Genomic DNA, 12289 nt, shown 5'->3' with positions numbered 1-12289 from the left:
TAAATTGAATACTTTAAAAGCATTTATGGAGTAGCTAACTCCCAGGTCTTCTAGGAGAAACAACTATGAATACAAAGATTAAGGAATAAATTATAAAAATCTAAAGATTTGGCACTCAGAGTACATCTTAACTTTAAAGAGATAGGATTTACATGTGTGTGGTTAATCTAAAAAGAATTCCAACTGAACCTATTCAAAGAACATATGTTGGCCCCAAATCCAAAGATTGATGACTAAGTGTATTAGCTGTATGTTTTTGTTTTTTTTTTTTAAGATTTATTTATTTATGCATACAAGAGCTGGGGCACAGGCCAGAGATGCGGGGAGGTGAGAGGATTCACCAGAGACAGAGTGGGGAACAGAACAGGCAGATTGACTGAAATACACTGCTGAGGGGAGCAGTGGGCAAGACAGGAGAGGTCTGCCTCGCCATGTGGGTTTCTCCCTGGCTGGCCGGGGACTGAACTTGTGCTGCAGAGGCTGCAGATGGCTTCATAGTGTGTTGCTTAACCCCTTGAGCCACCAGGGAAGCCCTTATCTGTATGTTTTAATTTGAAATAAAATATAAATTCTTGCTTGAATCAACCCAATCTCTTGGGTTCAGAGGCTTTTACAGAGCATATCTTCCTTGACCTATAATATAGCTGTGTTCTGGTAAGTCCATTGTAAGGTGACAATATCCTAAGTCAAAAATGCATTTACTATACCTCACCTATCAAACATGAGACCTTAGCCAGTCTGCTTAATACATGCTCAGGACATGTACGTTAATCTGTACCTGGGCCCTTGACAGAAAGGTGCTAACTGGCTCATGTAATTTACTGAATGCTGCAATGACACAGAGGGCCTCTGGAGGAGGGCTGACTGGGTGCTGTGCCCCCTGCTGCTGCCTGGTGGCATGAGGACTGTGCTGCTACCACTACGTCAGGAAAAGATGGAAACTAAACACTCAAAACACAGTTTGAGCTGAGCGTATACCACTTTCACACCAGTGTAAACTAAGTCAGTAAAACCTGTAAATCAGGGACCAGCTGTGTATTACTCTCTCTTGTGGACTTGGGGCTCCTCAATCATCAAAAGACCTGCACTAGGAATTACATTTAACAGAGTATAAGTAAAATATATTATCAAATGAAAAATAATCTAATCAGACCCAATGTAAACAATCTTTCTAGTAGCAGTCAATCAAGGGAACCAAGTAAGAGGTCAGCATGTGACTTTAAATTGCTTACCTTATCCATCAAGTACGTGGCAGCAGAAAACCTTTTCACCAAGAATGTGTTCCACATCATCAGTGCAATGCCTGGAGAGCAAGTCAAACGCGCAGGAGTAAATAGAGTGCTTAAGTATTTTTCACTTGCATCATACACAACAGATTGTCAATGGCTAACAAGCCTAAGAGTCACATCATTAGTTGCAAGAATATAATTCAAAATCACAAAGATCACACAACCAACAGAAAGGCAAAAAAAATTTTTTTTTTTTTGGTGGGACCCTCACCGGTGGCTGGGGATCAAACTGGAGCTGCAGAGGCTGTGGGCAGCCTCGCAACCCAGCGCTCAACCACTGCACCACCAGGGGAGGCCCGGCAAAATTTTTAATGATAACACCAAGAGATGGTGAGGATATGGAAACTAGAATGCTCACATACTGCTGGTGGAATGCATACATTGGTAAAACCACCTGGAAGGTCATTTGGTAGTATCTATTAAATGTCTCTACCAAATGGTCCAGCAATTATACTGCAGAAGTGAATACAAAAATCTCTCCAAGAGCACTAACAACAAAATTGCTCATAATCGCCAAACACTAGAGACAGCCAATGCCCACCAATTGGTGTTTTCATATGTAACTACCAAATAAAGTGACATGCAAGGAAACATTAAAAACCAAAATACAAAAATATATTTTAATAAACTAAAACTGCAGGCTTTATATGCCCATATTTAATAAGCAGTGGCACTCATAAAATTTATGAGATCTGTCAACTAGGCAGCATAAACATGATATTTCACATGGTCTAGTGTTACCTGTGGAATTGGCTTTGTATACCTAAGTGTGAGGTCTTTGAAGCCCCGTGAAAAGGCCAGGAAGTTTACTCATTGCACAAATGGGTGAAGTTCTAACTTGAAGAAAGAGGAGCCTAAAGGCAGGGCAGGAGGGGACTTAATTTTATCAGTAAAGATAGAATAACCTAAAGACTGTATTTTCCAAATGAGCCTCTTAAAGTCTTTTTTTTTTTTTTAAATCCTTAGAAGACCCAAGAAAGAAATAATTTTCTAGTTCTCCTTACATAAAATGTGATGTTTTAGAATTTCTATAAATTTGACTTCATAAACTGAAGGTGGTTCAGGTTAAGTATTTAAACCAGACATTAAGGTGATACCTCTTCTTACCAGCCCCAATACCTAGTCTCACCTCCTAGCAAGATTACTAACTAGCCTAACGCTGAATTCCTCACTGAATTCCTCCAGGGAACCTCATCTATCTATGAAATGAAGCAGCAAGCTGTTTAGTTTTTCTACAATTTGTTAACATATTTTCAAGGAGGCTTCAGCAATCCCCATATAGCAGCCAACGGGCAAATATTCACACTTACTGAAAGAAGCACAAGCAGTCAGTCTTGAAGGTCTAGTATAGGTTTTTGGCTACCTAACTTTATCAGAAATTACAATCTAGGGAATTCCTCTCTGAAATTAAGAATCAATGACTTGTGTGTAACGTTCTCCTCACAACAAAGAAGAGCAGGCACTTTAGCAGACTGCTGGGTGGGGACACAAGGTGACTGTTCCTGCCCTCTTCACTCTTCTGTATAGCATTCTCCACGCAGTTAACAGCCAGCACTTTGTACAGAGTGATACACAGTAATGCCGCCTGTTTACTTACCATTCTGAACATGGGCATTAAGAATGTGCTTCAAGTGTTCTATGGATCTAACAAAAAAACGTGCTTCCTTACATACAGGGAAAAAAAGGAAAAGAAAAAAGAGGTACCATTTAATAGATGTTTCAAATGTAAACAGAGACGTTTTACATACATTTTTTGTATTAAAAAGCCCAGGGATTTTGTAATAAGAACAAGGAATTAACAAGTAATTTTTCATAAGATAAAAGCAATGGTCTCTCTTAAATTCATTTATCAACATAATGACTTGATTCCTGGAAAGCCCCAGGTCATACACAGGTGCTGACATCTGGACTCAAAATTTACTGTGATCTGTACATCATAAGTTGTGTTCTCACCAACAAATACTTAACTTTCACAAAGATGTGAAACCAATGGGTTTATTTCTTTGCAATTGCCACTCCTTTCTCCATCCCTCCATGCCTCCCTTCCTCCTTCCTTCCTCAACTAATATTTACTAAGCCATCTACTAGGCATCAGGCAATTTGTGGCACAACGGATGGTGTGATGAACAAAACAAACCCAGATCCTAACCCTCCCTGAGGTTATAGTCTCAGAGGGAGACAGACAACAAATATAAGTAAATTATATTTTTTATGTCAAAAGTATGTCAGTGATAAGTGCCAAGGAAAGAAAATTAAAGCAGTGATAGGAAATATGAAATATCAGAGGGGATGCTTGAAACACAACTATTTCCAAACAAGGGAGTTTACATACAAATACCCAAATGGAGCATGCAAAACTGGTTATTTAGATCTCTATTAATTTTATAGTCTGTACAAAAATTAAACACATCGCCTATGACAACACATGCTGGTGTTAGCAATTCCCCAAAGGATCATTTTAATTGCTTTCAGCTCAGTAAAGCTCTGTGTAAAGAGGTAGGACTGGTATAGGGATTGAATAAGGCAAGGAGATAAATATCTAACAAGGAAAAAAAGGAAACATGGCTACTTACTTAAAATGTAAACAATCTAAGACCAGACAATGAGTAACCCTAACCAAAATGGTAGGCAATGCACTTGTAGAGGCTGGTTTTCTCTTTAAACTGCAATACCTGCACAACAATAATTCTCCTTTTTAGGAGGAAATTGAGAACAAAGGGTTCAGAGATAGTCCCAAAGGTCACATAGCTAATAAGCAGTGGCAATGGAGCTTGGACTCAGCTCTACATCTACTGTGCAAGTTGCCTTTAGTTTACAAATGAATGCTGTTTTCTTCTTAAATATCACTTTCTTATACCCAAATCTTAAATTCATTCAGATTTTAGAAAGTATGATGTCCCTGTTCTAGTCCCAACACTCTTCTTTCATGTAGGAAAAATGGCAGGTACTCTTTAAGTAGACTGCATAAACATGATCAGCATTCAGGCTGCAGGGAGGCAATGGAAGAGGGTGATGGAGTGGTGTCAAGAGTCCCTCTTCTAAATTCACATTATGGTCAAGGTTTAATTGATCAAAGACCCTTCCTTTGCAAGTGACTTTTTTTTTTTTTTTGAGGAAGAATACTGTTACCATTAACATGTTAACATGAACTAGCTTAGGAAGATAAAGAAAAGAATTTTGAGAGGGAAAATTTACCAGAGCACTGGCTAGGGAGGCCAATGAGAAGGCAAAGAATAGCCACTTTATGTCTGTACATCTGTTTGATCCTGGAATCAATCCTGAAGTGTTAGCAGCTTCATTAGAAAAAGGATTGGGGTCAAAATGGGGGGGTTGCAATTGTATGGGGAATATAAAAATAAAATCTATTATTTAAAAAAAAAAAAAAGAAAAAGGTGGTGAAACAAATAGATTCAGAGATGCAGTGATGGGTCCAGGCCAGTCATGACTGCCCTAGGAGGGGGCCTGGCTACCAGAGGTGGTAGAAAATGCTGCCCAAGCAGAGCACTGAGACTCTGGCCTAGGTGCTATGATTTTCCCTCTGAGACAAGCAGAAGTGACAGACACACACAGACCCATCTGACCAATCACACACCAGCTGGCATCAGCCTCTTCCCTCTGGCTTTTACCATGATGAATTTGACATTAAGAATTTTCTGCTAAGGCAGTCATCTCTCCCACAAGAAGGCAAAAGGAAAGAGAAACTCTTCACACCTAATCAGGAGTAGGGCAAACACAATGGCTTTGGTGCAGAGAAACCTTTGCCTAGCTCCTTGCCAAATGGCACCTGAGCAGGTGTCCTCAGGCAGAAATCTACTCTGTGGACCCTTGTGTTCTCATCTCTTGAGGGGGGACACTGAAAATACCCATTCTTCATGGGTCTGCTGTGTGGACTGTAAGCGAGGACTGACATAAAGGGCCTCAGCTTCTAGTATGGAGATATTCCTAAGGGAAAAGCCAGTGTTTATATTAATGACCGACTGTCCCTCACTTTGAGCACGAGCACAGAGCAGAACCAATGCTAGCATGCCAGGAGCACCTCACCTCTGGGTCTTTATTCCACTGAACCACATACTCCCAGCAGCAGTGCGCGTGCAGCACATCTGGCTCGAGGCTACAGGGAAACTGCTGTGAGGCTAGACGCAGTAGCTCTGAAAGAAGAAAGGGATTTCATTTTTGCCCTAATCAACAGCCACATCTTCTTCACTCTGGATGGTAGCTTGCTCCATACCTGGTATGGTGCCCAAGTCCATCTCCACCTCTGCCACCTCGAATAAACCTTGGCTAATACCTTCTTTGGGTTCATCTAGGTCTTCTGCATCTCTTTCATTATTAGCCAGGTTTAACACTTCAGGGCTGATGTCCTGTTTAAATATCCACTTGGCTACAGTGTCCGCTATGCCACCTAGAGTTAAGGAGACAAGAAAGATAATGAAAACATAAGAGTGTTTGATAAAGGGAGTCACTACGGAGCATGGCCAGCCTTTCCTTTTGCAGAAATTTAAGCGCAAAGTTCAGTGCCGAGTCCAAGCAACCCCAAAGTCATGAGATTCACAGCAATGTCACTACCTACCACCCAATATGAGAGGGAAAGGAGGATACCTGCATCTAAGAGCAGCTTTATACGCTCACAAAACATTAATACAGATGCATATGCTATATACATGTCTGCATATCCACAAATTTCAAATATATTTTACCAGAGGAAGGGATGAATTTATCCTTAAAACATTTTCATTTAAATAAAGTAAAAATAACTGATACTTCTTATGGATTCTCAGGACAATCCATTATTTGTTATAGTCAACCTACATCCTATATAGCATATTTATGGACAAAATTTAGGCACAGCTCATTAATAACATGATGCAATAGCATATTTTAGACATCAAATGGTCCAAAAAACTATAAATGCAAACTGAAAAGTATTCCAGATGAAGTACCCTGCTTATTATCTAAAACAAATAAACATAATTTACCTTTTTTTTGTTTTCTCCTACTTGATTCAAATAAAAACCATTCAACACTAATTAGTGAGCTGAGTGATCTAATTTCCTATTTTTGGTTTTGAAATCACTTGATAATCTCACTCCAGAATCAAGTTCCTGATTCTACTGCTAATATTAAAATGGTGTCCTATACTTTCACCAGGTACACCATGGAGTGTGGTAAGTTTATAATTTAAAAACGGTCACAGTCTTATAAAGAATGGGAATTGACTTTAAGCTAAATAAAAATTTATAAATACCTTGGTATTTATAAACCCTAAAATAGTCATTCTCGTATCAAATACTTAATAAGCTGGTAAAAAGAGGGCAGGAGCTCAGATAATTCAAAATGTAAGATGTTTACAGTCCTACAAGGTACCAGGATGGGATCCTAATGATGCCATGTCAGTAGGACATGACACACAGAAAAAGTAGTATCAAGATACGGAAATTAGGCGGAAGAAGAAAAGATACAGTGGATAGTGAGAGGTTTCTTGGAGGTAGCAGTCGGGCTGGGCCTCGAAAGATGAGTATTTATCAATATTTATGGCATTAGAAATTAAAACAAATTTTAAAAAATATTAGTTCATTTAAAAATAACCTTGGTGTACCTTAACAGTATTTTATGAAAACATCTATTTCTCAAAGCAAAAAAAATATTTAGTGAGAAGAATGGTGCTACTCTTTTGCAAACCTCTAGCTTGATCTGGAATATCCAATTGGTTTCTGCATTGTATCTTGTACCTTGCATTCTGGTTGAATTATATGAGGAAAATCCACCTCACATAAAAGAGTTAGAAAGGGGCCAAGTTCTGAGGTTCTCTAACCATTCTTTGAAAACTACTATTTATTTGGCAGGCGGCAGGAGCCTGGAAGGTTCCTGAGCAGGGAACTGACGAGATCAGAATAGAAAAGGTTAAGTGAGAAGTGCGTGGTAGAAACCTCAAAATTTTTAAAATCTGAGTGTATTCTGTATCAGTTATTTTTATAAACAAAAAGCCCATACCATAAAAATGTAAGTATATAAATGCAAATGTTGAAATAAACTTCAGGTTACCTTTTCCTCCTTCTAATAACTTTCTCACAGAAAGCCTTGGGAGGGGCTCAGCCTGTGGCGAGGACACTTTACAGGGTCGAGTGTTCGCTTTGCTGTGAAGCAGAGTCTGAAGAATGAGACAATCCTCCAGTTGTTTCAGCAGGAGTTTCCAGTATTCAGTGTCAAGAGAAAGTGCCTCCCAGGAATCAGTGAGGCCCTCCGAATCAGCACCACCAGCTTCTTGGGAAAACTAATAGAAAACATACTGGTGAGACTCAGGCAAAGTTCTGAATCAATCTGCACTGGACTAAGCCTTGACTTGAGAGTGGATGGGTAGTCAGGGCACAGTACAAAGCAAAACCAATGTTGCTGTACAAATATTACACTTGGCTTGATGAAACATCAGACTGGAGACTTATACAAAGAGATCGACAGTAATGCCCAAGATCTAACCAGTGCTCTCCTCAAAACATTTTCACCTCTGACTAGGGCCACGGCTTTTCCTACCAATTCAAGACACTGATATCTCCTGAGAAAGCACTTGACAAAAAATGTGCTTCAAATTTCATCTCTCTCCATCATTATAAACACCTTAAGCTAATATTAAACTTAGCCTATAAACTACTGAGACTGGCAAGGTCAAGTGAATCTCCACAGAGCTACTTAAGTGTCTCATCTAATGAGATGTTACATCATTTGACACCACAGCTCCCTAGAAAAAAACTATGATATGCCATGAGATCTAAGGGATACCATCTTTCTTAAAAATATAAATTTAGGTCTTCAGGAGGGATGGAAGACCACAAAGCTAAAGGTTAACAGGAACCTCATTTGAGTCACTCAAAGCTACAAGCTGCTCTTGGGCACAGGTTACAGGGGCCTCTGCACTCACTTCTTTCTCTGCTGTACTGCTTGACATCTGTGCTGCCACAGAGTGCCCCACATGTGCGGAGAGCAGAGCAGCTCCGTTGTTCTCCGACTGAACGCAAGCTGTGCGCATCTGCTGCCACCAGGGGGACACAGACTGTGAATCCCAGGTATCCTCGATGGACACTACAGCCAAAAGGGAAAGTTGAAAAAGAGACGTGTAGTTTGTTCATATTCTTTGGGTTCAAGCTTTCAAATTAAACATATTATTAAAACTATATTCCCCACTGATAAATATGTGTATTTCTGAATGAATCAATCTATAATGATTATTATTTAGAATACTTATTTTCTGAATTTATTGTGCTGTTAGTCATCTGACTGACTTCAACAGATGCCTTTATTTTTTATTTTATTTATTTAACAGATGCCTTTAAATCTCTGTTTGGAATATCGTCAGCATCACTGAGAACTACTACTGAATGCCACAATAGATCACTATTTTCATCGTGTCAGAAAGAACACGTTCCCGCCACCAAAGGCCATTCCCACTTACCTCACTGAGTGAGAAACTGCATCGTTCCTGTCACATTATTTTTGATGATGACACAAAATACAAACTCAATTTTCACAAAGCATACTTCAAATGTCTGAAGAGCTTTGTATTAATACACAGAAGGATCTCCAGAGTGAAATGCTTTGTGCACTGTAATTTCTTTTTAGGAGAAACAATCTTCCCTCCCCATTTTTGTAGAATTTCACACAATAAACTTGAGCAACAGGCTCAATTCCTGAGAGGCTAAGCTCAGCGCCCACCAGCATCTTACCTTTCATCTTGCTCAGGAGGGAAAGCATTGTATGAAGAGAGCAGACAGACTGTGGCTTATCCAAAATATCTTTTTCCTTAGAAAGCCAAACACTCAGGAGCAGAGACTGAAAGCAAACGGAAATCTTTTTCAGTCTAAAAAAATACTTAACACAAAACCTTGCCTATTCTAGGGAAGTCAGTGCGTATATGAATGATATAGTTGTTTGGGCTGGGAAAATGTTATTATTTTTAAAGATGGAATCAAACTATGTGCATTTCTCTTATTACACAAAATTCTGACTGATCTTACCCCAGTCCCCAAGGTCATGTCCTTTCTTCCTGACTTCCCCTTCACCTCATACAATGCTGCTGCATATAATCACTAGCCAGGCTAAAAGAACTAGCTGACCACACAAGTAGCAGAGACAATTCCATAATCAAACAGCAATGACTCTGCTTTAGTGTTCCGTGTGCAAATGTGCTATGAAGCATATCAGACAATGTGATGACAGCAGAACATTACCTAGAGGCTTAGTGCCTATCAAAACCTGGCTCCTGTCCTCATCAGTAACCATCTTAAAGCACTCACAAAGTTGAGACTGGGAACCTGAAGGGTGACTCTAGGCTAAATTACATTTAGACACAAATCAGATGCCATGTCTTGGATCCCTCTTTCTACTGTGAACTCTTCTGATTTTCTCGCCAATCAATCACTCCCCCTCTGTCTACCACCTTAAGCAAATTTTGAACCAAAAAATAATTGTGTCCTTCTGCTTAACACTCCTTCCCTGTCTCTTCTTAGTCAGCTCTGCGTGCTATGCCCTCCCAACCAGGCCATCTTTAGTACAACTTAGATTGCTTTCCTGTTTTTCATAAGCTGTACACATTCCAAGCAGTTAAGCTTTGTGTGCAGGTCAGTGAGAACCAGAGGATGCCACGGTAGTCATGGGGATGCAGTGACACAATGTTTTTGATTAGTCACTTAAAAGCAATAGGAAATTTTGTTCAAACTTCAGAAAAGTTATGATGAAAGCAGAAAATAAAGAGAATAGAGATAAATCATGCTATTACACAGAAACATGCACATGGACACAAACAAGACAGCATACAGATGGTAACTATGCCCATACCTAGTAAACAGTAAGTTGTCCTTTCAAAGTCTCACAGCAGAGAATGTCACATTACATTGTTTATACTGTGAACATTCATGTTGTAAATTCATTGAACTGTTCTAAATTGAATTATTATCTCACCTATAAATTTCACATATTGATATATTACCAGATGATACTTAAATAATAGATTTTTGAAGGATAGAAATCTTGAGGGGAAATTTAATTCTTCTAAGTTAAGCAGTGTCTAAGACTTGTGAAAAGGTTCTCCTAAGAATCAGAAAGAAAGTCCCACAGACGCTTGATAGATGCTTCAAATGCATGATGAGCTCTGACCTTTGCAGGTACTGTCCTATAGCATTAACATCTCTAATGCTTTAATCCTTCTCTTGGTGGAAATGCTAGCAGATAAGGGAGGAAGTCATCTTTAAGCCTGTCTATACTTAAAAGAAAACTCGCATGAGCCTTCTTTTCTAATTTTTCCTGAAAACGAAGGACTGTTTTAGATTACAAAATCTAAAACTTGATATAATTCCACTGAGGATAATAATGAAATTTTAAATGTTATGAAAACTATCTGCTGTCACCTGTGAATTACAGATGACAATGCAGTAAAATAGCAACTAAATCAAATATAAATTTTATAGAAAAATATGAGCATAGGGCATTTAGAAAACCTTCTAAATGTAAACAATTATACTACCTAGATTACAAGCACCAAGTTTCTTCATGAATATAATTACAATAAAACTACCATTTAAAATATTTCAGGAAATAATCAGAAAACAGGAGGAATTAGCAATTCAAATAACATCTGCCGACAATAATGATGTATTTTGGGCAAAGACCTATCACTTTTTTGGTCATGATTTTTTCAAGCCTAACTCCTAAAAGTCTTTTAATATGTTTACTTTCTTTAGAAAAGCATTGAAATTTAGTGACTCATAAAAATGTCACTGGTCTGTATTCTGGAACTGGCAAGTGTGGCAGAAGCTTACAGGTGGCATGGCTTGCGGACCCTGCATTTGACCTTCCAGAGGCCACCTGAGGCCAGCTTTGATCCTGTGACAATAACCACGTGGGCTTTTTTAAATGCTTGTCTTATACACTCAGTTTCATACTTTGGTTTGTGGGCACTATATTTTATTTTTAGAGAAGGGTCTTCTTTCCCATCCATAATTTTTTTTTTTTTTTTTTGGAGGAGTCAGAGTCCTCAGTGGCTTTTTTTTTTTTTTTTTTTAGGAGTTCTATTTATTTATTTATACAAGCACTGGGTACAGTCAGAAGTGCGGGAGGGTGAGAGAATTCACCAGAGCCAGAGCGGGGAGCAAAACTGGCAGAAGGACACTGCTGAAGTACACTGCTGAGGGGAGCAGCGGGCGCAAAGGAGAGGTCTGCGCGCCATGTGGAACCCTCGCCCGTGGCCGGGGATCGAACCGGCGCTGCAGAGGCAGCTTCGCAGCCCAGTGCTCAACCGCTGTGCCACCAGGGAGGCCCCCCATCCATAACTATTAATGACAGGCTTTTGATTCACTCATCTCTGGTGCTCGTAGTGTTGGGGCCAGCGCACTGGCATCACAGCACTCCCCTACATCACAGGCCATGACAACCCCCCCACATCCTTGTAACTTTTCAGACACTCATCATCCCCCAACACTCCTAACCCTTGGTGACCACCAACCTGCTCTCCACTGCTGTAACTTTGATATTTCATGAATGTTACAAAAAAGAAGTCAGGCAGTATGATCTTTTCAAGATTGGCTTTTTCCCATTCAGCGTATTTTCCTTGAGATTGATCCCAGTTATTGTATTTATCAATAGTTCAATCCCTGTCTTTCATTCAAAAGACAAGAAATACAATGTGGTAGAGTGGATGTGGCAGGAGGGGATTCTTGTATACTCAGTGGGAATGTATATTGGTGCAACCATTTTGTAAAGCAGTATGGAACTTCTTAAAAAAAAAGTACTAAATCCATACACTCCAGTAATCCCATTTCTGAGTATTTACCCTCCCCCCATACAAAAACACTATTTCAAAAAGATGTATAGATTTATGTGTTTATTGCAACGATATTTGTGATACTAATAACTGAAAACAGCCTAACTGCCCATCCATTGACAAATGGATAAAAGAGATGTGGTGTATATACACAATGGAATCCTCTTCAACTGAAATGCTGCCATTTACAACA

General features: G+C 39.3%; 1 protein-coding gene across 1 annotated transcript in view; it reads right to left on the bottom strand.

Annotated features, from left to right (window-relative positions):
* RAB3GAP2 (RAB3 GTPase activating non-catalytic protein subunit 2) overlaps nucleotides 1–12289 on the bottom strand; it is a 78574-nt gene that overhangs the window by 10548 nt on the left and 55737 nt on the right. The window contains exons 22-28 of the mRNA XM_037496720.2: nucleotides 9005–9110; nucleotides 8203–8363; nucleotides 7332–7560; nucleotides 5518–5691; nucleotides 5331–5437; nucleotides 2887–2953; nucleotides 1233–1303 (exon numbers count right to left, since the gene is read on the bottom strand). Coding sequence (XP_037352617.1) covers nucleotides 1233–1303; nucleotides 2887–2953; nucleotides 5331–5437; nucleotides 5518–5691; nucleotides 7332–7560; nucleotides 8203–8363; nucleotides 9005–9110 — 915 coding nt within the window. The remainder of the gene's footprint in view (nucleotides 1–1232; nucleotides 1304–2886; nucleotides 2954–5330; nucleotides 5438–5517; nucleotides 5692–7331; nucleotides 7561–8202; nucleotides 8364–9004; nucleotides 9111–12289) is intronic.

This window comes from Talpa occidentalis, unplaced genomic scaffold, assembly GCF_014898055.3.
Source record: "Talpa occidentalis isolate TD23 unplaced genomic scaffold, MPIMG_talOcc4v2.1 talOcc4.8, whole genome shotgun sequence".
Lineage (NCBI taxonomy): Eukaryota > Metazoa > Chordata > Mammalia > Eulipotyphla > Talpidae > Talpa > Talpa occidentalis.
Note: the sequence above shows the minus strand (reverse complement) of the source record. Positions and strands in the feature narration are given on the sequence as shown.